Genomic DNA, 27,456 nt, shown 5'->3' on the forward strand with positions numbered 1-27,456 from the left:
CGATGAAAGCGATAAAGTCCTTGATACGGAAACAGTTTTGCATTGCGGAGAGACGTAGTACTACCTAGTATTCGATACATAACTAAGGCCTAAGGTAGGATAGATTCCAAGATAATAAATGTGAGTCAACGCCATATTAAGTGAGACTGGGGCAGCATTGCCCGCCGCAGGGTTCCGATTTCGTGAGAGGAGATGCAGCTCAGTGGGGAGAGGAGGAGGTGTGTGAAGTCCGCCAAGAGACGAGAAAACCGGTGATCTTGAGATGACAAGAGGAAAAAAAGAAGACATAGAGATATGAGATCCACAAAAGTTAATAGGCCCCCGCTTGGAACGAAAAAAGTGCAAGGGCCGCGGGCGATTGTAAGTAGTAAGCAATACCAATACCGAGATTTGAGCGTTCTAGCCATATCTTCCAAAAACATATCCTTTGTTGCAGTCCCCCGTGTTCTATCGGGATAAGAAAAACATGTGTGGTGATGCGAGTTGACAGAATAGCTGTGATACTGAACGTCAGCGCCGGTGAATGCGGGTGATGGTAATAAAATACGCACAAATAAATTAAGGTGATACAGCAGGGCGGCGAAGAAGCTCGTTGCTGCGCTTCCGGTTGCCTACAAGGTCCTCGTGGTGGGGAAGAGCAATGCCGGGCTGTACGCTCTTTTCTTCCTCATTGAGGCGCCAGATGTTGCCGAGGCTCACGTTGGACGTGGACTGGCGAATCTTGACTCCGCGGTCACGCCCGTGAACGGACGTTTTCGGCGAAGGGAAATCGTAGTCTTCTGCCGAGAGGTCGGCGGAGGAAGTAGAAGTGGGCGACAGCGTGGGCGATTGTACAATGTCATGAAGGAACGAAGGGAGCAAAGGAGCGTCATTAGGTAATGCGTTTTGTAGGTCGTTCAGCCTGGGGAACGAGTTGTCGGCCTGACGAGGGCCAGATGTTTCATAGATGGGTTGCGACTCGATGTACTGGGTACCAAGGTCGAAGTGGGAACGAGAACGGTGCGCAGGAAGATGCGGACGTTGTTGGTCAGCAAATGTGCGGTGATGCTGAGGCGGAGTGACGGAATGAGACCGCGCGTTCTGATGATGAGCAGCAGCCATGCCGTGGTTCGTGAGAGGGAGCTGGTTTTGAGCCAAGACCGAGGTAAGAAGAGCGATGCGCTCTGCCTGCACAGCAGCAGAGATGGAATCTCCATTTCCTTCCGCGTCTGGGGGGCACGGGGTCAGCACATGTCCGACAAAAGCCTCGCTACACGCGCAGGTAACGTACAAGGGTAGCATGTTTGGCAAACTTTGCGCCGGCGCCAGTTCAAGTAGTTGCATTTGAGACAAATCCAGTCACCAGGTTGATGCTCAATGGGTCCGCGGTTTCCAGTGTTCAGGATGGGAGGATGCTAAATGACAAGATATTTAGAAAGTGCACCAAGAAGAACGCGATATACACGCACAGGGAAGCCGGCCATGGCGTTCGGGCGGATCTGTCCAGCCTCTGGGAGCGGCTCATTGTCAGGCCAGTACATCACGCAGGGACACATGGGGTCCGACGAGATGTTCTGAACCTTGCCTCCGACCGAAAAGTCACGCCCTGAAGGGGTCAAAAGAGGGTGGGTAGGTGTGTGAGGCTTCGTGTTCTGAACTCCGATGACTGATGCAGGGGAGGTGCGGGGATTGGACGTTACTGAAGCGGGGAAATTGGCGGCGCTAGGTGAAGGCAGTGCGGACTGCGGGTACTGAGGCGAGCCCATAGATCCAACAAAACGGGGCGAGGCAGGTACTCGAGCCGTCGCGCTCACCCCACAGGCACCTGGCTTCGTGTATGCAGTCTGGTTATCTGCCCGCGGACAGCCGCATCCTCGACAAGCCATATTACGTCTGTGAAAAAGCATGCAAGGCGAGGGATGAGCAAAAGACATGAAAACGACGATGCAAGAGAACAAGAGCAAAACGGCACGAAGAAAAGAAACGGCACGAAGAAATCCAGAGATTCTGCTCTATCAGAGCCGTCTCGGGACTTTGAAATTCCGAGAACGCATATGACGATCGAGGTTTTCCAGAATGGTCATATGATTCGTCGAGCGCTATCACAACCCCTATCGAACGGGAAATTAGTACTCACCCAAAGTTGTGGGCAGCACAGCTGGGGGAGTTACATCTGTAAAAGCGACAGCAGTCAGCAACCGGCAGATTAGAACATGGAAGAGGGAATGGTAAAGTGTCGCAACGAGCGCCCAGCCCCTAAGAACGGCGGAAGACGGCACACAATCAAGGTAGACGAATTGAAATTGATTTTGAAAGAAAACGGGGCAGGCGGAACTCGGCAGAGCGCGGGACGCGCGGTGGAATGGAACTCACATCCAGTCACCATGCCGAAAGGTGGTCTTTGGGTTGGGAGGGTTGGAAGATATCACGAATTCGTCATTGGCGACGTTGTTGAGGAAACCGGGACTGATGACGCGAGAAAAGCTAGAAGCCTGGGCTAATCTATGGAGGTCTGGAGTAGACGTAGACATGCGAAGGCCACCGAAATGAGGAGTGTGATTTCTTAACGAGCTGTTGAACTACAGATCGGGGGGGTATATGTGAGTAAGAGCAGGCACGCGAGCCATGTTCAAAAATGTACCTTGGCGGCAAGGTCAACCTGCCTGAGGGAGCTAATAGGTTCGAGATCGCTCTCGAGAGCAGGCAAGAGGATGATGGAGGGATTGGAGAGAGCGAAAGCGGCGGTGGCCTGTTGCAAAAATGGGCGGACGGGTTAGCACAGCAGTTAAATAAGTTTTAGAATGTGAGTCGGACATCGGCTGGATAGGCTCGAGGGCTTCGGATAAAAATGCAATTGGCCACGAGCACGAGCAGGTGAGTCTGAGCGGGAGACAGATGGGCTCGTGCCTGACACAGGCTCGGGCAGCTCCCGCGACAACCCGACAACGGCTAAGCCACGTGAATTGACACGCGCAGATGATACGCGCCAATCATGAGCGTGGGCACCGCGACTCGGGAACTCATATGCCATATCGGGAAACTCCAAGAATGAGAACGCTGCTTACATCATCGTGACTCGAGAACACAGCATACATGTCGTTCGGCTCTTCTCTCTCCTGCGTTGTCCATAGCGAAATGGGCGCCCGCACAGATGCACGCTAGACAAATGCAGACACTGGCGTTGAGACTAGACCGCGCCTGATAGAGCGTCAGAATGAAACTCACGTTCTTCTCGAACATCACCAGGACCGTCATTGTTGACGCATTCGCTGCCGTCCTCAGCTGAAAACAGGTTTTAGCACACGACAGTCGCCTGAACGATGCGAAATTATGACACCCACCCGCAACACTCGAGACCGCGTATCGAGGAAGGACTTGTATGACATCGGCGTTGGACTAGGTTGCCGAAGCGAACCCGATCCATTGCTGCTCACCGGAGAAGGCGAGTTGAAGCCAAAGGCTGGTACGTTGAGAGCGTATTCGTCTTCGCTACTGGTGGCAAACCGGCCAAATGGATGTTCCAGAGCAAGACGCGATATGGGACGCGTCTGGGTGTCGCGAGAGTGCAAGTCAGAGGAGGAGCCGAGCGCGCCAGAGGACTTGCGGAGCAGGACGTGGCTATGGAGCGACATGTCGAGAGAGGTGGCTGAGATTAGAGGCGGGGGAGGATGGGGAGGTAGGAGTGAGGCTGCACTGGTATTTGAAGGATATAGGTGAGGCCGCGGACGAACGGGACATACAGAAAGTGGACGTACGGTGAAGCGCAGTAGAAGCCGGAGAAGCAGCGATGGGTGAACCGAGACGCCTCGATCGAAGACAAGCACGCGGTGGGACGTCCGGGGTAGGAAAGAGGACGGCTAGGAAAGATCGTCAAGTAATGAGCGAGAAGCTCAGAGAGAAGCAGGAGGATCAGGAAGACGAGTCCGGGTACAGGTAGGGGAGGATCAGCCGCTGGAAAGGAAGACGCGGTCTGGGGGAGTAAGAGCGAAGGGCCGAGCGAGGAGAGCATGCTTAAGTATGTGTATGAGTGGTGGCGTCAGTTGCGATCAGGCCCTGGATGAACGAGCGGTGTGTTCTCGCTACGGTTTCTCACCGGCAATGTGTTGATATGTCGCCAAGCTGCGTGTCCAAGGGTGATGAGCAGCCCCCAGGGCTGGACACTTTCTGCCCCTCTCCGGCCACTCATGGGCGCTTGTTTAGAGCGAGGTACGTAACAAGTCCCATATTGGGACAACCTTGGCTTCTCTTCCTTCTAAAGCTCAAGTCTCCCATCTTTGGGGACACGTTCATCTCCCAAAACCTTCGACTCGCAACTTCCCACACCTCCCCCGACCTTTCCATTTGTTCCAAAGCGGCACTAGGTAAGCCAGAAATGGCCGTAGAGAGAAACAAACCACCCAGTGTCCGTGGCCTTCCGCGCCCAATCTGACCCAATTTAGCTCCCGCTGTTTAGGACTGCCGACCCAATCGTACCAACGGATTCATCCGATTCGTCATAGATCTCACCCCGATCGGACAGTTTCTCGTTCTGGCGTGCCATAGCCTTGTCATGTCAGTGTCATTCTTGCCGTAAAAGCTTCCCGCCCGCCCAGCCCGGTGCCCTGGCTCGGTCCACACAACAACCGCTTTGTCTGCTATGGCACTCAGTGGGTCCACACCTTACTGCCCTGCCAATCCCTTAGCTGCAGACCTATTAACTTGTATAAGGCCGAGGAACAACTGCCTCGGTGTCATGCTAATCCTCTGAGTCCTCCGTGCCGCACCATCGCGAGCTTCTTCGCTACCCTGCCAGTGCTAGTTCAACGGGTCCAACCTGACCTCGCTGCCTCCCGTTATTCGCGCTAATGAGCGTGCATCAAACACTCCCCCGGATCCTGGCGAGGCATCATGCATCAGATCCGAGTCCACTCGCGCCCGGTCAGTTGGCCAATCACACCGGGCTTGTTCGAAAATGCTTTTTCTCTAACGTTAGCCCTCGTCAACCCGTTATTTAATCTCACCGCAATGACCCTCCTCGCCGTGGATCCGATGTTGGAGACCGTGTACGTAGATGATCGATAGGTGCCATGTCCGATTGGCTTCAGGCCCCTTGAAGGTGCCCATCGGTGTCTCGTACAAAGCAATGCCGATTGGTTTACGGACCCGGTCCGGAACGACACCCACTTTTACGTGGATCCTGTCTAGGGTACCTCCGAGATCATGCCATTGTGTGATCGATGGACGCATTCACGTTGGTTGTGCAGGCGTGTGCGCGCGCGAGGCCGTGGAGTTGTTGTATATTTTACCTGCCAGTGTCTCGGGATATCCGACTCGGTCTTCGTCAGAGATACCGATAAATTGTGTGTTTGGGTAAATGGGGCAACGCTGCCGCTTTGAACGGAACCAAAGTACACCTCGTTCTCCTCGACCCTTGCTCGTGGCACTGCATTTTCGCATTTTCGCGTTCGGCAGAGAAGAATGACACCGGAAAAGGAACAAATGTTATGTCATTGTTTGTCACCGACGGACTTGAATGATCGTCTCCTTCTCCATACGGTAGCCGCATCCGGGACATGAACGTTTGAACCTGCTCGAGGCTGCGACGCCACCCCGCGTGCGTCAGGCGAGTTGAAACCTCCGTCTCTGCAGGTCCGAACGATATAAGCAAATAAGCATAAGCTCGGACACGCTCGGACATTGACACAGATGAACCGGAGCCTACCGGAGCACAGTCAAAACCTACCCGGGAGAACATATCCCGTTCCTTGATTCCCCAACCTCTCGCTAGCGGTGGCACAGCCGAAGATCAATCATCGACGCGTCTATCAAAGTCAAAAACTGCAGCAACGTTATGGAAAAAAGTGCTTCACCGGCTATGCGTCCACCTTTCTTACCGCTCGTGTGCATTGGCAGACCAGGACACATGCCAGCGGTGTGCCGTGCCGTGTCAAAGAAAAACCACGTAAGATCTCAGATCTGTCCAGATGGAAAAACATGCTAATTGTCGATCTTGCAGAGTTCGGTCCGAAGTATGCGTATGACTTGGCACAGCCATGACATGACGGGCGCGACGTGTTGAACGGTCTCAACAACGACCGCTGAGAGCTGTTGGCAAGGTAATCACAACATAACGTTTGTTTACATACTCTTTAAGCGCATTTAGAAGAAAGCAATATGGTATACGGGCCAAGCTCAAACTTTAATTAAAATCTACCCTAGGCTAGATTGTGTGCTCGTATGCTAAGTCCGCAGAAATAACGCATTGATAAGTAACCCAATTATTATCGTCAAGTAGCCAAGTAGTTTCCGCAGGAGAAAGTTAAACGTGTGAGGGGAGAACGTTGAGATCAGAAATGACTGTGAGCCAAGTATTGAAGCAAAGCCGCCGGCGTGGCCAAAAGGCTGTGTTCTGGGAAGAAGCGTTTAGTACACCTCCCTCCTCCCCGCGCTTCCGTACAGAACTCTGTGCAAGTTTGTTCCGGTGAGATGTAAAACTCTCTGCTGACCGACGAGGTACGCCGCATATCTCCTCCAGGATTCGACGCCCTTGCTCGTCTGACCGCCAGGGTTGGCGGCCATACCGCGCGTAAACGATTTGCTCTGTTTTAGCGTGCTGATGCTGCCGACAACGAAGAGACCCCGCTTTGCGCGTGTCAGGCCGACGTTGAGCCGTCGCCTGTCGGCCAGGAAGCCGACGTGTCCTGCGGGGTTATTGCGCACCGTCGAGAAGATGATGACGTCCTTCTGTCGACCCTCGAACCCGTCGACGGTCCTCACCTCGACTTTAGAGAGTTCACGAACGCGGCGGTCGCCGAGGGTCGCCGCAAACCGTCGTGCATACTTGGCGTCGGTGTTTAAGAGGCGTGTCAGCAGCGAAATCTGGGCGGCGTAAGGAGCGATGATGCCAATGTCGTCGCCGCGCATGTGCTGCGGAAAAGGCATTGTGAGTATGCAAGGTCACATGGGAAACTTTTTACGTAGGTCTAGCTTACTTCGTTGCGGAGCAGCAGGTCTTCGATGATGCTGCAGACGATGTTTGCCTCGTCATAATTGACTCGGCTACGATCCTTTAGCGTCTCTGAGCCTGCGTGGTCCATAAAGACAATTGAAGGCCGGTTTCCCGTGGATTCATCAACGGGCAAGTGGGCAGAAAGTGGAGGCAGAAGCAAAGGCGAGACATTGCCTCCGGAGTCGACTGTTCCGTCTTGAAGAGAGAGGTTGTAGAACTCAAGAGAAGGGAAGTAGGATAGGGCGGGGTGCATTCGATACTGTACATCAAGCATGATAGAAGGGACGACTATCTCCACCATCATCAGAAAACCCCTAAATCGGGTCCGGGTAGCAAAATGAAAAAAGATGTGAGGACGAACCTCCTTCTTCTGTCAGCCTTTCGAATAGACTGATTCCCAGACCCTTCAAGTCAGCCTCGTAACTCACGATCACCGGGGGAAGTTGCTTGTGGTCACCGATGAGAGCGACGTGCTGAGACTAAGGGTTTCACGCCGTCAGAAAGTGAATACTGAGGATGAAAGAAGATGTGAGTCCTTACTCCACGCATCAGTGGTATTAACGACGCCGGCTCCGTTGACATTGACGCCTCATCCAGGAACACAACGGGGAAGTCGATCACGCTCAGCGCCGAGTTGACGGACGAGATACAAGTGGTGCATATCTAATAAGGATTAGCACTGTGGGTTGCTAGTAGAACAGCCACGAAAAGACGCACGACGTCGGCTTGAGCAGTGATGTCTCGAAGCATATCATTGTGAAGTACGTGCAACTTGCCCCTGACTATGCCTAGTCGCCTCTCGCTCACAACCAGCGCGTTTCGCAGGTTCTCAATGATCGCCTGGTTTCTGGCATTGTCTCGGATTTTCGGATCACGCTGCCGCTCACGTAACCGCTTGTTCAGCTCTGCAATATGCTGGTTGATGCGTTCTTGTTCCGCGAGCAATTTGTCGACTACGGGTTTGTGTCGATGTTTCTCCATCTTCGCATCCAGCGTGCAATCATGTAACGAAGCATTCACTTTGCCGCCGAATCCGACGCGCAAGGGCTTGAGGCCAGCTTTAAGGAGTCCTTCGACGAGGTTGTCGACAGCAACGTTGGTATATGTTGCTACCAGTATCGGTTGAGGTACCTCAAACTCAACCTGGGAAACCGTTCAGGACATTAAAATGGGAGTGTAGATGTTGACCAACCTTGAGCAGCTTGACCGCTTCAATGATGGTCTTGGTCTTTCCGGTGCCAGGGGGCTGGACACGAAGTTAGTGAAAAACAGACTTCGGCGTTGAAACGCTACTTACGCCCTGTACGAGGCTAATTTTCTCTCCTACCATCATCGCGATAGCGCGAATCTGCGTTGCATTGAGGCCATCAAAAACAGGATCACCAGGCATAACGATGGGGTTCTTCTTGGAGTATCGTTTCGCCCAGCTCATTATACGCATGTCGTCGCGCCAAACACCACCATGATCTTGCGTCTCACGGCTGTCGTGCTCGAGGGTATCGTGATCCACATAGTTGGTGTCGTCGGGGGATTGCAATGGGTCGTGAGGTGATGCCTCTTCTGGGGAGAATGTCCGGAGGAGGATGTCGCGAAGGCACGTGCCTTGGAGGATGAACTCGCGGTCGGGCATCTGGGAGGACTCGGCAACTTGGACGGAGGGGTCGCGGTGGAAATGCGAGATTGCTGTGCGCATGCGATCGAACACAATGCTGGACTGACCGACGTCAAGCCTGGCGTTTGTCGTGTAAAAAGACACTACGAGCTAGAAAAAGGAGACCCACCTCCAGAGTTCATCGTTGGTCACTTCAAATTTGTCCTCGAACGATACTCGAAGTTGGGTCATGGTGGAGTCGACGACTCGTCCCCGTCGCGGTTCTTCCTTGAGTGGATCATACTTTGACAAGAGAACCTGAGTTCCCTTTCTTGAAGACGAAAGCTTTGTGAGAATTTGCTGCAATGACAAGGAGTACAGAAAGCTCACTCAAAACGATGCTCTGGGAGATCAATCCCTGGACCTTTATGAAACGACAGGACGGGCTTGCCAAAGAAGAGCTTCTCGAGCCAGTACGCCGATAAGTCTGTGAGACAGTACCCCTCCTGAGCAAGTTTCGCCACCGACCAACTTGCGAGTCGTTCTCTCAGGACGGCTTCAGCTTCATATTGTTCAGCATCAAGAAGTGGGCAGAACCTAGAGTGCGCAGGTCAGCATTTGGCTAGGCTGAACGTGAATGATGAGTGTACCTTGAGGCATAGGCCTGGATTTCCGTGAAGTAAGGCTGGTATGGCTGGACGTTGTGTAGGGGTGGGGGAACGCGCTTTATGTGATTCCGAGGGACACCAGCTGGAGGATCAGGGAGCTTCTTCGTTATTCTTGATGTCGCCCTCTGCCTCCAATCCCACCTTGGTGGTGTGTACGATGGCTCGAGCGAAGGGTCTCGCGATAGAGGAACCGTAGTTGAAGTAGCAGGCGTGGAGTAGAAACGGGAAGAAGAATGGAGCGGGGATGCTGTACCGGGTGGCTTGTTACGAGCGAGCTGGGTGAAGTAAGTGCGTATTCCTATGAACGTGGACGCCTGCCGACGATAAGGGGTGTTTAGCTTCTTGGTTTTACCAGGTAGACATGGCGAAAGCAATAGTTGGGAACGAGTGGATTTTGGTCTCGAACGAGCCGCGATGAGCGTCTGGCGCACTGCCGTGCAGCGTGCAGGAGCCAGCTTTGAGACTGAAATCACAGGCTACAATTGGGAGACGCGTCGGGGCGGAGGCGAAAAAGGAGCAAATTTGTCAAACCACACTCAGACGCGTCACAACCGGAACGACATTGTCGGTCCGGTTCAACCGGCTATTGCAATCCAAGTTCGTTGTTCCAATTCGATCACCATGTCGACTAGACTACGACATCCCATGAGGTAGTCTCTATGGTAGGTGTAACAAGGCGCGTATCTAACAAGCCTTTCCACGACGTCCAATATAGCTCAGATGTGTCCGTACATAAAGAGGGCAGAGCCACCCAGCATGGCACCGACGCCGACGGCGATGGCAGTGCCAGCTATGTTGAGGTGGACGCCGACAGGGCCATCCCAGTTTGATGGGAGAGCGACGGTCAAGTAGGACGTAGGGATCGTCTGGTTTACTGTAGAGCATGCCGCTCCGTACGCTGTTTCTTCAGGTTAACGCTGGTGCAACTATTATGTGTTCGTCCGTACCTGTGAGGGCAGGGGTGCCAACACGAGCGTCGGGACTTTCGATGAAGTTGGTAATCTCGACATCAAAGAGACACTGCTGGCAGCCCTGGATGGCTGAAACTGTCCCATAGCCGCAAAGACAAACATTATTGTCCGCACAGTTCTATGTAAGATGGTCAAACAGAGGGTTATTGCAAAGAGTTGGAAAGACTGACGCCAATCATGCTTGTAGCGTTATTACAGGATGGCTCGCACTATAAGGGAGTCAGTGGTGGTATTGCATACAGGCATTGTAGACCCAAGGAGGGAAGAGACGCACATCAGTGAAGGGCGCATTGGCGATGTTGGTCAGGAACTGGTCAGCGGTTATGTTTCCGAATGAGCCACCAATGTCAATGGATAGCTGAGCAAGGGCTATTGAGATTAAGCATGATTGATGCTGAAGAATAGGCTCTGTCTCACCTTGACCAGCAAGCATAAGAGCAAGAACGAAGCAGATGAAAGAACGCATGGCTTGAATGGTACGGCCTACCAGAGGACGACAGAGGGCGAAGGAAGGGAAGAAGGATGGCTGCTGGTGGGAACAAGGAGCATACTACAAATATAAGCAATGCAGCCCGGGAATCTCATGGAGGGCAATGCTGAAGGGAATGGGAACGGGCTGGTGGCAACGACAAAGTAGTCAGGGGGACCTATTATCGCTCTTGCTATTTTGGGGGGGCGTTGCCGAGGTTGCCATCCCGAAGCCGGCGGAGGTCTTTGCCTGTACTTACCAAAGTAGCCCTCATAATTGATCGTGCCGCTATAAAAGAGGCGAGCAGATTCAAGACGGGGACATCCAGCTTAGCCAGTATTCGTCGGCTGGTCTGATTGCTTGGTGCGGTCGGCTGGCAGTGTGTAGCTCACCGCTTTGTATCTTGATGCGGTGATGGGATGAGTGGTAATTGTGGGAGAACATGATGCTCCCAATGCCATCAACTGCTACTCAGGCCCAGGAGCAGCAATGCGAGTACCCCGTATGCATTGAGGTGTAGCGCCCACAAGTCGCGCTGGGATCCGCACGGAAGCAGGTTGGAGGATGGAGAGATAGGGGCTAATGCACGTGATTGTCTCGCGTGGTTTTGTTTACGCGCTCTGTTGAATGTTTGTCAATGTGTGCGAGACGCGACTCGCGGTTTGCCTCCTACTCTGATCTACTAACCCCGTACATAAGCACGCCGACTCTACAACGTCAATTCGACATACGGCATTCAACAAATGGCACCCATTCAATATGCAGGGGCCTTGCAGCCAAAGAAGAAAGCAGAACTTGTCGATATAGCCAATGCACTCGGTATCAGCAATCTTGGCACCAAGGAGGATTTGCAGGGCAGGATCAAGAAGCACCTCGAGGACAACCAGTCTTCGTTGGAGGAAGACCCTACGTTCACCGGTCTCTTTGGCAAACGGAGGCGCAGCGTTCAGCCGCCGTCATCCACCACCATGTATGTTTTTCTTGTTTCCATGTCGTCATATATGTATTGGCCCCTGACTGTACATTTCCCCGCAAGTCAACCCGCCCCCGGTCGGTTCGTTCCGACTACCGAGATGACAACAGAAGTTGTGGAGGAGGTCAAGATCAAGGCTACTCCCAGCCCCAAAACCCGCAGCTCCCGTCGCTCTGATATGCTCTCCACCATACGCGAACAGCCCTCTCTTCCTGAGATGGCAGACGTGTCCATGATGCTTAAGAGCCCTTTGTCACCTCTGGCACCCGAGACGCCCGCGCGTATACCTCCACCTGAGTACGTCGCTGTTGCAGCTCAGGAGGCAGAGGTCGTCTCCGCTCCTTCGTCAGCTCCTTCTTCGGCGGTTCCTGCACAGGCTGGATCACCATTTTCCCCACGTGTTATACGTGAACTCATATCGAACCCTAACATGGAGGACCTGAGCGTAGCTGTCCGCAGACAGCATGAACAGATCAGGCTTTCGGGCAGTGACCTTGTGCTTTCCACTCGCGCAGTAAGCCCAGCTCTTATGTCTGCTGGAAACGCAGGTTGATAGTTTCCTCCAGTTCCTTTCCAATTCGTTCAACATTTGGTCCCTAACGGCTGTACTTGAAGCTGCCTACATTATCCGTGAGGTCGTTCCATGGAGGTACATTGAGGTATGCGTTTTTCAGATCTGTAAATTGCACAAATTTCTCATCATATACATGTAGATCCCCATGACAGCTACACCACTGTTGTATGATAAGAACTGGACGATTGCGTATCCTCCGCCGTCGACCTTTACAACCGGCGCGTTCTGGTCTGTCCTGCTGCACTGGGCGATTCCCAGCCTCTTCCTGCCGATCCTCTTTGGCACACTCGTCTCGTTCAACCCCAACAACACGGTAGATCGGCGATCGTCCGCCACACCCGTTCTCCCGTTCGATCCGCTCACCGCTGCGATCGTGCGCCTTGCCGCGCAGTACGTGTACCCATATGACCTCACCTCCAGCGGCATCATCGGTGCCGACGTTATCGGCCGCCAGTGGCGCGTGCTCAACGCTGCGCTGGGCGTCGCGTTCGCGTTCGTCGAGGCGATCTACAAGGCACCCGTCTTTGCGCAGGCGGACCCGCGCAACATCCAGCGAAGCATAGAGCCGCTGGCGTCGTCCATCTCCGAGGCTGGCGACAGCTAGATGCACGTCTCTGTGTACCCTGGTCGTTTCGCGTCACCTCTTTTCTTAGTACTCGTGTTCGTTCCTCCGCCAAAACGACTTTTATGACATGACCAGCTTGATCGACTTCGCCATGCTCTGTTAATTTCTGTGCTTTCGCGCTATTTATCGTTCATTTTATTGCGGGCCCCGCTCGCGACGTGATGATCCCTCGAACGATTAGGACGGATAGTCTTGGTTCTCCTTCTATCTTCTATCTCAGCTCTGTGAGCACGCGCCCTTTAGATAATGACAGTTCACGTAGCGCTTGTTTATGCTCTTGTCCTATGTTCCCGACTTTATGACAGGCTCTTACTCCTATGCTGCAGCGATAGTTCTCATTGTATTATCTCGTGATACCTCTGTTTTCTTGCGTATCAGATTCGACTTGATCTCGCGCTTGTTGTGTCTGACGGGTAGGCTTTGCAAGCGTCTCCTTGCCATGAGGGCTTGAAACGCTTTCTCGCCTCCAGACTTCCTAACCAATTCAGACAGTGTGAAATTAAAACCCACAAACCGTTCATTCCTACCCCATCAGACCGACTCAATCTCACGCGTTCTGAGGTCGTCAACGAACGATTATGATGCATTCGCGGGCGATTATACTACAAGCAGAAGCAAGAAGGGGGTGTTTTTGGGTGGATCGTGCAATCACTGGAAACGTACAATGCGATGCGTACTGCTGCGTCGTGGAGTATGGTAGGTTAATGAACAGAGTGAGGACGAAATGCAATCGGTCAGAGGGCAGTGGTTGAGAGGCGACTGAACTAGAGCACAGGTGGCTTGCTTGAAGAGAGAAATAAGAAAGGAAGAAGGAAGAGGGGGAAAAAAAGGAAAGACGAGGTTAAAAAAAAGTGAAGGGGGAGAGGGAGATTATCGTGTCACAGCGTGGAGATTAATACGAGTGGATGATTACTGCCAGTAGCCCTGCTGCCTGGGCTGGTACGAGTAAAAGTTACCGTCCGAGTTGCCCTGAGGGTAGCCGCCGTGCGACTGCGGCCCCGCCTGGTTGGGCGGCTGGCTGTGCTGCGACTGCTGGCCCTGCGGACCGCCGGCAGCGTTGCCTGCGCCAAAGCGGTTGCCGTAGAAGCCGCTCTGCTGCTGCACGCCGCCGCGCGTCTGCTGGCCGGGCTGACCGACGCCACCTTGCCCGACGCCCGAGTCCTTGCCGCCGATGTTCTGCGAGTATGGCTTGTACGCCGCCTCGGGGGAGGTGCCGCCTGCGCGCCCAGTGAGAGGAGGAGCTGACGGGTTGCTGTTGCCCCCGCCTAGGCCCATGAAGTTCTGAAGGCCACCCTGGCCACCGTACAGCTGTTGGTGCTTGTAGTCGTTGGAGGGGATGTTGTTGATGCTTGGGCTGTGGGCGTGCTGCTGGGAGTACAGGTCATCATATGCGGAGGAGGGGTGCTGCTGCTGGCCATAGAGACCGCGTCCGTAAGGATCGCTCTGGGCCTGGACGGACGAAGGGCCTTTGTTGCCAGCAGGAGAAGGCGCGCCGCCCTGAGCAGGTGGCCCGGGCGGGAACATAGCTGGGTACTTGACGTACGGCTGGGGCACACCGTAGCCAGAGTTGTACGGAGAACCGTAGTACTGGTTTTGAGGGTAGGGGTAGTAGTAAGGAACAGCCTGAGGGTAGCCTTGAGGAGGTGCCTGGCCACCAGAAGCGTGTGGCTGGGCACCGCCCTGAGAAGGGGGGAGTTGAGACGACTGCGAGTTGGACTGCGAAAGTACGTTGTTGCCGGGCAGCTGCTGCGAACCAGGCAGGCCCTTCACATCGTCATGACCAAGGAGGGTGCGGTTGTTACCAAAACCAGGCGACTGGGAATAAGAGTCGTAAAGACCCTGGGGATGCCGTAATTAATAATAGATTCTCGAGCGTCATTAAACAATCTTACCCTTTGGTTGTCCGCATACCCATAATCATTGCTGAACCCAGACAGGTGCGAGGCCTGACCTTGGTGTTGTCCCAGCTGTACTCCGAAGGCACCATAATCCTGGCCTTGACCAGCGGGGGGAGTGTGAGTGTGGAAGTAGGGGGCCTCAGGCTGCCTGAAGTGGGAGTAGCTTGCGGCAGACGGAGGCTGTTGTGAAGTTTGAGTGGGGTGGGAGGGAGAAGGTTGGGCGGGGCTCTGGGAAGTCTCAAGGTGGGTGGAGAGACCGTGGTGGTTGTAGTGATGCTGGGAGTGCAAGTGTTGGTTGAGGGGAGCCTGGGGTTGTTGATGGTTAGAAAGAGAGTTGGTCGAACTTTGTACCGAGGACTGGGGTTGTTGCTGCGAGAAGGAGGAGAGAGATGCGGATGAGAGGGTAGATTGACTTGACGAGAGGATAGGGGTGTGGGAGATGGTGGAGGAGAGGGATGATTGAGATGGTTGGGTAGAAGACGGGGGCTGGGGCACAGTGGAGAGCGGGGAGGACACGGATGATGAGTACTGATTGGTGGAAGAGGGTGCAAGGGATGACTGAGATGGGGAGGTGGAGGGCAACGTATGTTCTGTGGGTTGGGGCGGGGCCTGAGAAGGCTGAGAGGGAGCTACCGCCTGCATGGACTGCTGAGGAGACTGCTGAGGCTTTGATGGGGCGAGGTCCGCGGGAGTGGGTTCATTTCTAGATCGCGTAAAACATCAATGAACGAAACCCCAAATCAAGAGGATTCACGTACTGGATAGGCTCAATGGCATCGCCGCCGAGGCTGAGACTGCCGAACTGCATGCCTACCTTGTCGAGCCCAGGAGCGAAGTTCGAGTTAGGCATGACAACTGCTTGATCAGTCGTCTTAAACCTGCCTGCGCTGCGGTGCGAGGAGACCGCGGGACGTGCAGGAGCGACAGCAGGCGAGCGAGGCGTGATGGCAACAGCGACTGGCTCATCCGCCATCGCTGGGGCAGCAGGCTCGGGAGCAGGGACAGGCTCTGCGGGTAATTCCTCCTTTATCGCAGCGACCGGTGATTCTGGCAAATCTTGTGTAGGCTCAGCGGAGGTGCCCTTTGGATCCTGAGCAGTCGGTTTAGCTTGCGGCTGTTCATCATCCCAAGTCGGTGCTTGGACAGTGGTCGGTTCCTCCCATCCGTCAGTGGCTGGTATGACTTCGGGAGCAGGCGGGGCAGGGGGTTCAGGCTCAGCCTTTGGCTCTGGGGCGGGCGCTGCAGCCGGGGCAGGGGGTGGAATTGCAGGAGGCGCGGGAGGAGGTGCAGGCTTCTCTTGTGGCCTTTGATAAAAGAGTAGATTTTAGGACATGGACGGATGCAAAAGAGGCGCATATAACTCACTTTGCAATTTGAGCCCAAGATAACTTCATGGGGCCTGGCGCCTTGGCAGGAGCTTTGGTCGCGGGTGGAGCTGGAGCCTTTGCAACTGGAGCCTTCGTAACTGGAGCCTGTGCAGCTGGAGTAGGAGCAGAAGGCGCAGGAGCCAAAGGAGCCGGAGACTCTTTAGCGGGACCAGCAGCAATCTTGCTCCAGGTAGAGGGGGTCGAGCTGCTGGTACCGTTGACTTGAGGAGGACCTGAGCCCCAAGCAGAGGGTTGGACGGAAGCATCCTTGTCTTCCGGCTGAGTCTCTGCGGTAGCAGACTGGTCTGCAGGGGTGGAGACAATTCCTTCGGGAGCGGCTACTTCGACTGAAGTACCATCCTTGGTGATGGACTGGGAACGGGGAGTATGACCGTTGGCAAGGCCACCTCTGCCACCTCTGCCGCGCGTGGTGGCTCCACCACGGCCAGGACCACCACCTCTGCCACCGCGCGAGCCGCGACCTCCACGAGAGTCACTACGATCTCTGCTGATGCTGGAGTCCCTGGCATGGGACTGGGAAGGAACAAGCTTCTTGTCTTTCTTACGGGTTACAGCACCCCACTGTTCAGCGTGACCTTGTACGAGTTGAACACATCTGAGGCGTAAAAAAGTTAAATTTGGATACCTTCTGTGATGCGGTCTGCAGCAAGGGACAAATCGCCACCGACTTCTGCGAGGAGTGAGGAAAGGTCTTTGTCGATGGGACAAAAAGTGAGACGTGTTGGATTAAGTGCAAAAAGCGATGGATTGATCACCTTCATTGGACCAGGTTGGAAAAGCTTCTTGAAGCTGCTGTGCTTGCTTGCGGAAGTTGTTTTCCTGGTGGTCTGGGGCGTTGTGGTTGCGGTAGGCAGAGGATTTGTAGGACATGGTTGGGAGACGGCAAGGAGTAATGAGGCGCGTGCCTCTGGGACCAATGCAGGAATAGGAATGGAGGAATGCTGCGGAGGTTGAAAAGTAATAGAGTTTACTCCAATAAAAGATAATATAGGTATCGAGGGCAAAGCCGAGGAGGATTGAAGGTTCCTTTACAGGAAGGTGAGATCTGCGCATGCCGACAAGTGAGACGCCCTACCCCATCAAATGGGCCAATTGCAATGTCCACACATTTTACTCTTCTTCCTTTCCTCTACTGTACACGATGCCAGCCAAACGCATCCGACCCCCTATACCCAATCTCTCCCTCCCGGCCAAGCAAGATGCACCCGAATCCCCCCTCGACCTCTCCAGCGACGACGAGGACTCCCCTCCTTCATCGGGCACCTCCAGCGTGTCCAGTCCCAGTGGTCTCTCGTCCGCCAGTCTCCACCCATTCCCGCTCGAAACAGACGACATCTCAAAGGACCTGGCAGAGCTTGAAAACCTCCGCAAGAGCGTAAAGACCAACCTGCGTCTGCGCCCCATACGCTCCTTTGGTGCAATTCCAAAGACACCCAGGCCAGGACCCTCGACCTGGGCCGCGATCGAGCACGCAATGCCCGGGGCTTGGCGCGAAAAGACACGCCAGGATCCCCCCAGCCCATCCAGCGCCACCTCGAGTGTGTACTATACCCCTAGCGACGTCCGCTCCCCAGGCTTTCCACTTAATGGCCATTTCCCCCTCAACGGCAACTTTGATTTCGACGACGTGATCCGAGCAAAGCCGTACCTGGATCCTCCAGAATTACACCAGCGTCTATCTTCCCACCCCCATCCCCTCCTCATCGACACCCGCCCTGCCGCTGCATTCCAGTCCTGCCATTTGCAGTCTAGCGTCAATATCGCCATACCATCACTCATCCTCAAGAGATGTCGCAAACCCGGTGGCGGTTTCCAGTCCATAGACGGCCTGCGCCAGTTCGTCACATCCGAACAAGGCAAGGAGATATGGGACAGCTACATCCAAAAACCGGATAGATGGGATGGCTCCATTGTCATCGTTCATGGCGAGGAGACAGATGATTCAGAAAAAGACAACATGCAGGTGACTGCCTGGGCCCTTCTTTCCGTCATCTCTTCTTTGCTAGGTCCTCAGCGAGCATCCTATCTGCGTGGAGGAATGCCAGCTGCCCTCAAAGACGAGAAGTCTAAAACCCTTGTTGCATTCGATGAGCAAGCTGAATATGCGTTTGCAGCTCCTCAGAGGGACGCTCCTCCACAATCTGCCAAGCTCAAGGGTGTCTTTCAGATCAATACCAAGACGCCCATACAGTCCAACTTTCAGATTGAACAAGAGGAGCCCTCTCCTGCACATCCCATGCCGTCCTTTCGACCTTCTTACTTGGACGAGCCTTACCAAGTCTCATCCCCTGCTCCCACTCAGACAACATTCATTCGCCCTCCGCCCCCTCGCAGGCCGAGTGCGCCCAATCTGCGAATAAACGCTAAACCATCGGAGAAACTCGGGGTCAGTCTGCCAAAGCTGCAGATCAACACCGTTCCAACCCGCTCGACGACACTACCCGTGCTCGCCACGCCAGTGAGCAATGGGCCGCCCCCGCTCTTCCTGTCTCCCCAGCACTCACCATCGCATCTCACACTCATACACTCGAACCACTCGCCAGCGTCGCCGAATTTCAGAAACACACCGACGGAGCTGCAGCCACCTTCGTTCTTTGACCGCAGCCGGTCAAACTCCCCGAGGACGCCGAGTACGCCACTTGCACGGACACCGTCACCTAGCACGGCACGCCCGGATACTGAGCGGCCGCTCTCGACAGAGGATGAGATACCTGTGTTCATAGTGTCGACGATTCTGCCGAATTTCTTGTACCTCGGACCGGAGATGACGTCGGAGGAACACGTGGAAGAGCTCAAGGCGTTGGGTGTGAAGCGGATATTAAATATGGCGGCCGAGTGCGATGACGATCAGGGTTTGAAGCTGAAGGAGAACTTTCAGCGGTATGACCGGATCGCGATGCGCGACACGGTGGAGGAGGATAAGATTACGCAGGGCTTGAAGAAGGCATGCGAGATTCTAGGTAAGCTTGTTTACTTGAATATATGCGCTTTCAATGGGGCTCACAAGCTGATGTGAACACAAGACGAAGCCAGTCTATACAAGGCGCCCACCTACGTACACTGCAAGGCGGGTAAATCTCGGTCGGTCACGGCGGTCATCGCGTACTTGATACATGCCAACCATTGGACGTTATCTCGCGCGTATGCCTATGTCACGGAACGCCGCAGGGGCATCTCGCCTAATATCGGATTTGTGTCTGAGCTCATGACATTTGAGGAGCAGGAGCTAGGCAGCAAGTCGCACGGCGTCGCCCAGGGACCACCTAGCGCCTCCAATGGTGCGGACGCAGGGAGCGCACACCAAGCAGAGTCAAGTGGAGGTGGCGGGTACGCGTACTCGCGGACGGCGGCGCGCCCAGGCATGCACCACGCTCGGGAGAGTCTGCCGCCCATGTTTTCGATGGAATCTGTCGTGGACGCTTCTACCGACGCCGGGCGAGACGTCGGGCAAGAGGTGGAGGTCAAGGACTCCTCGGGGAGGTATCGCCATCTGCGCCGGGCGCCTGTCGACGAGGCCACGCTGCAGCCCATGCGGCGCGTGAGCAAGGCTGGGCTGGAGAGCTCGTGGATTTGAACTTGAACTTGAACAAGTGCATCAGCAATCGCAGCTGCGACTTTATATCGCTCAGGACTAATGCTATCCTATACCTGTTTTATGGAACTTCATTACGGTACATATTTCCGGAGGTTCGTCTGTTCACTCATTGGACTCTCTCGATCCCCCTACATAGTTCGGCTTCCTCTGTGTTGTTCGACTTCCGCTCTTTACGGTTCCGGTTCTTAAAACGTTTCAGTCTCATTACTGGCATAATTATCCATGTATCACTAGTAACACTATATATTTACAATTCACCGTAAACAACTTGACCGTCGATCACCGTGGCCTGGACTTTGGTCCCTAGGATTTCGGACTGAGGTACCTTCATGATATCGCGGTCGAGGATGACGAAGTCGGCCCGTTTGCCGATTTCGAGAGAGCCGATCTTGTCCTCGGCGAAGGAGGCGTAGGCAGCGTCGAGCGTCATGCCTTTGAGGGCTTGGGTGCGGGTGAGTTTTTGTCCGGGATACCTATATGTTCTGTTTGGTGGATTGAAGATGTGTTATGCGCAAGAAGTCACGTACCATCCCTTGACGCCATGAGGCGAGTCTCCGGTGACTGACAGTCGTGCTACCGCGGCGTAGAATCCCAGCAAGGGATTGATGCCCTCGACGGGGAAGTCAGAGCCCAGAGGAAGGACGTGATTTTGAGAGTTTCTGGCGCTATGTTTCAGGACCGAATAAAACTGGTGAGGCGACGACACCTACTGTAGTAACGTTTGGTACGCATACGCTCCTTTGATACGTTCTGGACCCTGTTGAGTGCGTAAGTACTACTAATTAATCGATGCTAACAATTAATTACCAGTCTTTGTTCGGCATAGCCCATATCGCTTGTACTGAGCAAAGTTAGTTAATGCCACAAAGGCATCAATGAATCATTAGAATATAGTACGCACGCATGAGTTGGCTGAACGCTAGGTATAACTAGTAGAACCGTGAATGGTGGCTATTGGACCAGGTGCGTCGAATATACGAACCTCCGAGACGTCCCACTCGTTCTAGGTCTTCCAAAGTCATGATCTGAGCGTGCTCAATACGGTTCCTCGCTTGGCTGAACGAGCTGTTGTGTGCGTGTATGTCCTCAAAGATGTCAAGGACCATGTGGTTGGCGCGATCACCAATACAATGAACGTTCTGTGCTTTACATGAGACTCAAGGAAATTGGGGCTGAAATTGAATACGTACCACTTGCCAGCCATCCTTATAGAACTGATTGATGAGTGCACCGAGCGTTTCTTTGGCGACTCGCATGATGCCACTGGTGGAGGGGTTATCGGAGTACTGTTATCCGATGAGCCTTTTAAATAAACAATGGAGGTCAAAAGACGGACAGGTTCTAGGAGCGCTGCGCCAAAGGAGCCAAGAGCACCTAGAAGCTCGTCAGCCAGACCCTACAGTCCAGAGTGGTGCTCTGACCATCGCTGAACAGCTTGACACTGCGGACATTCAAGCGACCATTGATACCGTGGTTGGTGAGCCGAGGTATCTGGCCACCCCAGTATTCGTTGGACGAGACGTGTCCCATGAGATACAGCCGGAGCTTAAACACGCGTCAAAACTGGGTTAGGCGGCCTGTGTCAATGAGCATACTGGCAAGTGCTTCTCCTCCGAGTATCTGAGAGATATCCATGAGCACATGAATTCGGCCGGTGAAAAAACCTTTCACTCTTTGAAAAATACGATATTATCTAGTGTAGACATCGCATCGTGAATGGAGGTGAGACCATGCGCATGAGCATCTTTGACAGCTTTATCAAAGTATTCGAGCATCTGGGTTTGGGTCCAAGGAGGAACCTTGATCAGCTCCATGGCGTTGTCCACAAAGATTCCTGTCATTCTGTGAGTAGCGCAAAGTCAGAAACCCATGGTAACGTACCCGTTGGCTTTCCCCCAGTATCTCGAATGATGACACCACCATCTACCTCCTTGGGGAGATCGCCCAAGAGTTGTAGCACTCGGTTTGAAACCCATGTCGCGTGACCGTCTACTCGGGATAGAGAAATGCGGCGACCGCGAAGAAGCATGTCCGAGTCCAGGTCATCCTGGATGAACTGAGTCTAGATGTGTGTAATTAAGCTATGAGACTCACAGCTGTGGGATATCGAGCTTCTAGCCACTTTGTTTGATCCCAGCCCATACCCAGGATCCATTGCGAAGGGTCTTTTAGGATGTCGGGGTGGGATGAGACATATGCCTTCAAGCGATCCAGAACCTCTTGGCCACGGTCATAAAAATGCTAGATAAGGATGGACTGATACACACCTTGAACGCTTTGGCAGCCAGTAAGGTCGAGATTTTCTTTGAATCCATACTCAAGAATGTGGCCATGGGCATCTAGTTCAGCAGTCAGCCATTGCCGATACGAGACACTCTCGTCGATAGACATGTATTTACCTGCCAATCCCGGAACAATAGCACTGGTAGAATTTATGTACTTGATCGGCGGGGAGGAACGAAGGAGGTTTATGGGCCATGGCAAAATGCTTTCAGCTAGAGACTGGTGGCGAGCTGAGATGTCTTCTGGAAGGAAGCTTGGATAAGGAGGACCACTACGTCAACGAACCCAGCTCACCGAGGTTTCCAACGTCAGCAATGACGGAGTCCTTGACTAGGATGCACTGCACATTTGGAAGATCAGGGTTAACGGTGTATATTGCCCCATTCGAAGAGCATATGGTGTAGTCGTGTGACTGGTACTGGACGAGCTTGAACGCAAACGTGAGTCCTGCTACAAGCGCGGCGAGAGCTGGCCACCGCGAGCGAGATGTCCGATTCAGGTTAGGTGGTGGCGACTTGGTCTCTGTGCGCTTTGAGTCGGACATAGTAAGTTGTGGAGACTTACAAAGTGTTATGGAGAATGGAATGACGCGGTATGGCAATTGCACGTGCGTGATATCATTCGGTGGCATCCGAGGTTGCGATCTGTCCTGTAAAACTGCGACGCTCGTTGAGTCGTTCCTCCACTCAAAATCTCCGCAAACAGACTCAGCCATGGACTCGCCCACAGACCTCCTGCATCACCACAAGAAAGCTTTCCACGGCAAGCGATCCTCAGGGAAACACCCCCAGATCGATTCGCCAACGTACGACGCGCAAGTATCTCTGTCTCATCTCCTCCACACAAGACCGTAGCTCATCTGCAAACGCGTACTCACAGCTCGGAGGAGGACAACGATCCGCTCACAGACGACGCTGCATCCGCCATGTCTGTCCCTGCTCCATCCACCCAGAAGGCCCCTCGTGCGGCCAACCATTCGTCACATCCCGCCAAGCCGTCACGCGTCCGGCACCAACTCGCATCTAGCAGTCTCCTATCCGACGATGGCAATGATTCTCAGACGTACGACGGCGACGTCGAGTCCATAAGGACCATGGCACCCAGTGGGCAGAATACCTCCAAGAATTTCCTATACACCAATCCTCAGCTCTCCTCTTCAGCGTCCACGCTCACGTCTCAGCCGGAAGAAGCGCCGACTTCATCGCCTGAGACGACAGCCCCAATTCCCCTTGTCGCCCCAAACATCACAATCTCAGCCTCAGCTCCTGTCCCAAGCGAGCCCAAGCCATCAGAAGATGCGGAGAAGGCATTCAACCCCGCCTCTTTGACCCCCGAAGACATCCAGAGCTTTGTCCAACGTGCAATTAAGGGGGAAGCAACGAGAAAGTATCACATCAACAAGCCCCCAGCCGATCGTCCAGTGCGCATATATGCAGATGGTGCGCTGGTCTATATGTAATCTCACAGTGTTTTCTAAAGATACAGGAGTGTAGGTGTCTATGACCTATTCCACTTTGGGTACGCTGCTCGGTCTTCGCCGTTAGGGATCTTCTCAATATAACCTCAGTCATGCCCTTCAACTGCGGCAGGCAAAATTATCTTTCCCCAATGTTTATTTGCTTGTCGGCGTCAACACCGACGAGGATGTACACTCGAACAAGGCTCGCTGTGTGATGGACCATGCCGAACGGTTGGTCATATCTCTGATCTTAAAATAGATGCGCTGACCTGAAGGGTTGTTTAGTTGCGAAGCAGTCCGGCATTGCAGATGGGTTGATGAAGTCATCCCTGACTGCCCTTGGGTACTGGACGCCGCTTTCCTCGACAAGTGGCAAATAGATTACGTTGCACACGACGAAGACCCATACGTTTCGCCCACTCATGACGATGTGTACAGCTTCGTCAAAGCCCAAGGTGCGTAGATGTCATTTCTACTGGAGCGATGTCTAACAGCACGGGCAGGACGATTCATCCCAACGCGCCGAACACCTGGAGTGTCAACGTCCGACCTTTTGGAAAGGATTGTTTCGGGTTACCGCAGACGGGACTTTGACAAGAAGCTAGAGAAGATGGGCCATGCCGAGCTCAAGGCAGAAGGTTCTGATTACGAAGACAAGGGCATGAGTAGCCGAAGCAGGAGCGCGTCGCCCCCGCAAAGGTAGTAAATCATTGTACATGTACTCATATTACGATATTATCTAGACTAGCACTGTGTTGGTACAGTTTATTACAGGGCTTCTTCATGAGACCAACAAATGAACAATTACTCCGCCTTGATCTTCTTGGACGGTGTCTTTTCGGCTTCATCTGGTACAGGTGACTCTCGTTTACGCTTCTCAGTGGTTTTGGTCGGGCTGCTATGCTCTTTCTTCTCCTGCTTCACTCGCTGCTTCTGAAACATTGCCGCGATGCCATCTTTGCGCTCTGCGACGGGTTCGATGAACTTGGGTGACTCGGTACCTACTTTCCCCACTTCCTTGGGGACTTGGTAACTGGCGATGTGTTGTCAGTACTGGGGAAACGAACGGAAGGAAGAAGCTGATACCATTGCAACGGGTGCTTCTGGTCGTATGGTCTCAGGAGTTTATCCAAGTCACTCGACCATTTCTGTGATGAAGTGTCAAGCCATTGCTTGATAGCATCCTCTGAGGTCAATATGACCGGTTGTCGATCGTGCAGCCAGCTAAGCTCCTTGCAAGCGTCGGTGGTCACAATGACAAAGGTCCAGTTAACCTTGCCGTCCTCTAAGATGTTTACTGTTAAGACTCGAGAAAAAGGCATAGAATTGCTCCACCTGTCTTGACGTGTTCATAAAGACCGGCCAGGAGAGTGATGTCTTGGTCCTTGACCTTGGTAAAATGGGGGATGCGATCCTTTCCCTTGACTTTCCACTCGTAATAGCTGTGCTCTCGCAGAAATTCGATAGTGTAAGAGCAGAGATAAGGACAGGGCTTACCCTTGACATGGAACCACACATCGGTACTTGCCCCTCAGCTTATTCCACATGCTGCCTCCTTCGACTATGTTTTCGGAACGTGCGTTGATGGCCTTCGCACTTTTTGAGTCACTCTTTCCGTACGAGATGCCCCACTGCATTGTATGCAGAACGAGATCGGCTTCTCGAGGTTCGGACGGGTTCCCTTGCCTTCGAATGACGGGAGCATGTGTATTAGGGGCAATATTGAACCTAGGCTGGCTCATTGGCACTGTAAGTTAGGCCAGAGTACTTTGGTCGTTGAATACGCTGTAAGGACTTCTCACCATAAATTCCAATTCATCAATCCATTCAGCCGGCTCTAGGTGTTGATGTCCAGGAAGTGCACGGAGACGGGCCCGCTAATGGTGAACCTTAACTTCACGCATCTCCAAGTTTATCATGGAGTACCTGCAATCCCAGGGCGTATCGTCCACACATACTTGAACTGATTTGGAGAATAATACGTTGGCTGGAGTTCAATGTTAAGTGCTTCTTCGCAGATGAACAAGCACTGCAAGGAGGGGATTTCCTAGGCTAGATTAAATTTGACCTTCGCCGCAGGCAAGGGGTAGTCGGCCTTAGGGAATGCAATCCTCCCAAGGAGGGTTGCCGCAAGCCAAGGTTCAAGCCCTATGAAAAATGACTCCGTAGCTACTATTTGTAGTAGCTTCTATCTCATTGCCCATCGTTCTGCTTCTGTGAGCCTAGACCGAGGACTGAAATAGCTCGGCGGACTTCGGAAAGTCCGATGAAATTCTGATTACATAACGAGATTTCGAACTCGTTTCGATTTCGCTTCATCGGAGTCGTGAATCCGACCCGAAACTCGCGTCGACTTCGGTTTGTCGGCATCATTAACCCAATTCGGAAGTTGTTTCGAATCCGCCCTGTCGACGTCGTCAACTCCATTCGGGATTCGCTGCGAATCCGCTTCACCAGCGCAGGTACCCGAGCCGAGGCGATTTCATTAACGCAACGTGTTCGACGCGGCTATTTCGCGATCTCGACTAAGTCCCGTTACACACACATACCCTCCTCTATCTCCATGTCTCCTTCGCCTCCCCATCCGTCCACTAGCACACAGGTCGGACAGGACAACGACGGCAATCACAGCGATTGCGATTGCCCAATATGCCTCTCGAAGAACTTCGGCGAGGCCAAACGGGTTACAAGACGTACCAAGAAAAAGCACAAAGAGCTCTATCCCGACGAATCTACGAGCACAAGCCAACCACTGCCACCTTCCACCTCTAACCATCTCGCCCTTGACTCTCTCCTCGCTGAGCACCCTCCAGCATTCCTGGCCACTTACACAAGCTGACACAGACGGCTACGGTCCAAAAACGCGGATGATACAACCAGGAAGAAGAGCAAGGTAGACGAGGAGAGGACATTGGCAGAAGAGGGAGGCGAGGAAGTGGACCCAAGTCACGAGTCCGATGAGGTACGTCTCGAATGTTATATCGCTCTTTCATTCACGTTACATGACATGTAATTAACAGGAACCCCCCTTGCCACTCGATGCCATCGAGTATAGCGATGACGAGTACCTACGTGCTCCGACATCCGAGCTCAACGTCGAGGTAAGGCTCTAATCAGCATCTGACAAGCCAGCATGCTGACCTTATAAGGTGCTTACCCCAGAGGCTCGGGCCTTCGTTTTTGAGGAACCAGACCAGCAGTCTGACAATGAAGACAACCAATGGCAGCGCAATATTGATGTAGACGAACTCGAACCGGAAGAGGATGAAGATGAGCCTGTCGAAGAGGAACGCACTCAGACGCCGATCGAACCACTCGGCGACGACGACGATGTTGGCAACTACGAGCCACCACTCGAGCCGCCTGTGGACCGAGCTCCCACTCCACCTCCACCTCCACCTCTCGACGACCAGCCAGCCCACGCCATGTCATGGTGGACTGAGCAAGAAGTCGATGACCTCCACACACGCACAACCATCCTCGAGGCAAAAGAGGCTCTGGCATATAGTGTTGTGCAGGGCCGGGCTTGGCCTGAAAAAGCCCTGGCTTTGGCCTGGCTTTTGAGGGCTCGAGATTTGCAAAACCCTAGGCCAGGCCCTGACATAGGGCCAGGGCTTGGCTTGGGCTTGGCTTGGGCCTAGGCCAGGGCTTTCACTATAAAATCATGTATTTTGCTTCCTTTGTGCATAAAAAATTAGAGTGGTCCATTTTCAACTCAATGAAGCTATCAGGATAAATCAGACAGTAAAAAACAGTGAAGACATTGACTTTTGATTGTGTCACAATAATCACTGTAGTAAAAGACACTTATTCATCCAAGTCTCAATGGTTCTCATTGTCTGAAATACCTAAAATTAAGTCTCCAAGCTCATCATCATGCTTCTCAACAGTCATTTCATCAATAACATTGCCCTCAGTCATCTCAAAGGATAACTCAGTTGCTGAGGATGGCCCTAGCTCATGGAAAATTATCCTGGCAGCAGAGTGTTCTCAAC

The 27,456-nt window shown here is 53.4% G+C and overlaps 7 protein-coding genes across 7 annotated transcripts; 3 read left to right on the plus strand and 4 right to left on the minus strand.

Annotated features, from left to right (window-relative positions):
* Nucleotides 1-45: 45 nt before the first annotated feature.
* CONPUDRAFT_146516 (uncharacterized protein) lies at nt 46-3,632 on the minus strand. Its single transcript, XM_007774905.1, has 10 exons — nt 3,321-3,632; nt 3,205-3,261; nt 3,045-3,137; nt 2,621-2,728; nt 2,353-2,558; nt 2,117-2,152; nt 1,449-1,872; nt 1,271-1,394; nt 552-1,208; nt 46-495 (listed from the first exon to the last, which is right to left on the minus strand). Exons 1-9 carry the CDS (start codon nt 3,609-3,611, stop codon nt 559-561), a joined length of 1,989 nt encoding a protein of 662 aa, XP_007773095.1. The 5' UTR covers nt 3,612-3,632; the 3' UTR covers nt 46-495; nt 552-558.
* A 2,660-nt stretch (nt 3,633-6,292) lies between these two features.
* Nucleotides 6,293-11,110, minus strand: CONPUDRAFT_146517 (P-loop containing nucleoside triphosphate hydrolase protein). The gene is made up of 18 exons (XM_007774906.1): nt 11,059-11,110; nt 10,926-10,954; nt 10,615-10,680; nt 10,472-10,566; nt 10,368-10,406; nt 10,174-10,315; nt 9,959-10,130; nt 9,807-9,859; nt 9,209-9,689; nt 8,949-9,155; nt 8,749-8,889; nt 8,265-8,697; nt 8,160-8,213; nt 7,685-8,110; nt 7,508-7,630; nt 7,329-7,446; nt 6,951-7,255; nt 6,293-6,885 (listed from the first exon to the last, which is right to left on the minus strand). The coding sequence occupies exons 3-18, from the start codon at nt 10,661-10,663 to the stop codon at nt 6,382-6,384; spliced, it is 3,342 nt and encodes a 1,113-aa protein (XP_007773096.1). The 5' UTR covers nt 10,664-10,680; nt 10,926-10,954; nt 11,059-11,110; the 3' UTR covers nt 6,293-6,381.
* Nucleotides 11,111-11,362: 252 nt separating this feature from the next.
* On the plus strand, nt 11,363-13,223 carry CONPUDRAFT_139449 (uncharacterized protein). Its single transcript, XM_007774907.1, has 4 exons — nt 11,363-11,636; nt 11,703-12,153; nt 12,206-12,298; nt 12,353-13,223. Exons 1-4 carry the CDS (start codon nt 11,410-11,412, stop codon nt 12,815-12,817), a joined length of 1,236 nt encoding a protein of 411 aa, XP_007773097.1. The 5' UTR covers nt 11,363-11,409; the 3' UTR covers nt 12,818-13,223.
* A 239-nt stretch (nt 13,224-13,462) lies between these two features.
* On the minus strand, nt 13,463-17,029 carry CONPUDRAFT_139450 (uncharacterized protein). Its single transcript, XM_007774908.1, has 6 exons — nt 16,880-17,029; nt 16,750-16,815; nt 16,102-16,699; nt 15,495-16,040; nt 14,731-15,439; nt 13,463-14,677 (listed from the first exon to the last, which is right to left on the minus strand). The coding sequence occupies exons 1-6, from the start codon at nt 16,992-16,994 to the stop codon at nt 13,748-13,750; spliced, it is 2,964 nt and encodes a 987-aa protein (XP_007773098.1). The 5' UTR covers nt 16,995-17,029; the 3' UTR covers nt 13,463-13,747.
* A 206-nt stretch (nt 17,030-17,235) lies between these two features.
* On the minus strand, nt 17,236-22,546 carry CONPUDRAFT_139452 (uncharacterized protein; the record flags this gene model as incomplete). The annotated part of the gene is made up of 17 exons (XM_007774909.1): nt 17,236-19,084; nt 19,148-20,192; nt 20,247-20,378; nt 20,430-20,476; nt 20,527-20,560; nt 20,621-20,648; nt 20,702-20,858; nt 20,910-21,005; nt 21,056-21,093; nt 21,141-21,264; nt 21,315-21,339; nt 21,391-21,553; nt 21,601-21,766; nt 21,814-21,938; nt 21,987-22,058; nt 22,119-22,244; nt 22,297-22,546. The coding sequence occupies 16 exons, from the start codon at nt 22,544-22,546 to the stop codon at nt 19,967-19,969; spliced, it is 1,809 nt and encodes a 602-aa protein (XP_007773099.1). The 3' UTR covers nt 17,236-19,084; nt 19,148-19,966.
* A 169-nt stretch (nt 22,547-22,715) lies between these two features.
* Nucleotides 22,716-24,937, plus strand: CONPUDRAFT_146522 (uncharacterized protein; the record flags this gene model as incomplete). The annotated part of the gene is made up of 6 exons (XM_007774910.1): nt 22,716-22,807; nt 22,882-23,441; nt 23,496-23,520; nt 23,570-23,692; nt 23,747-23,916; nt 23,965-24,937. 6 exons carry the CDS (start codon nt 22,716-22,718, stop codon nt 24,162-24,164), a joined length of 1,170 nt encoding a protein of 389 aa, XP_007773100.1. The 3' UTR covers nt 24,165-24,937.
* Nucleotides 24,938-26,110: 1,173 nt separating this feature from the next.
* On the plus strand, nt 26,111-27,102 carry CONPUDRAFT_157904 (uncharacterized protein; the record flags this gene model as incomplete). Its single annotated transcript, XM_007774911.1, has 4 exons — nt 26,111-26,154; nt 26,306-26,423; nt 26,482-26,562; nt 26,611-27,102. 4 exons carry the CDS (start codon nt 26,111-26,113, stop codon nt 27,100-27,102), a joined length of 735 nt encoding a protein of 244 aa, XP_007773101.1.
* Between the last annotated feature and the right edge of the window lie 354 nt (nt 27,103-27,456).

Source organism: Coniophora puteana (genome assembly GCF_000271625.1).
Source record: "Coniophora puteana RWD-64-598 SS2 unplaced genomic scaffold CONPUscaffold_13, whole genome shotgun sequence".
NCBI classification, from domain to species: domain Eukaryota; kingdom Fungi; phylum Basidiomycota; class Agaricomycetes; order Boletales; family Coniophoraceae; genus Coniophora; species Coniophora puteana.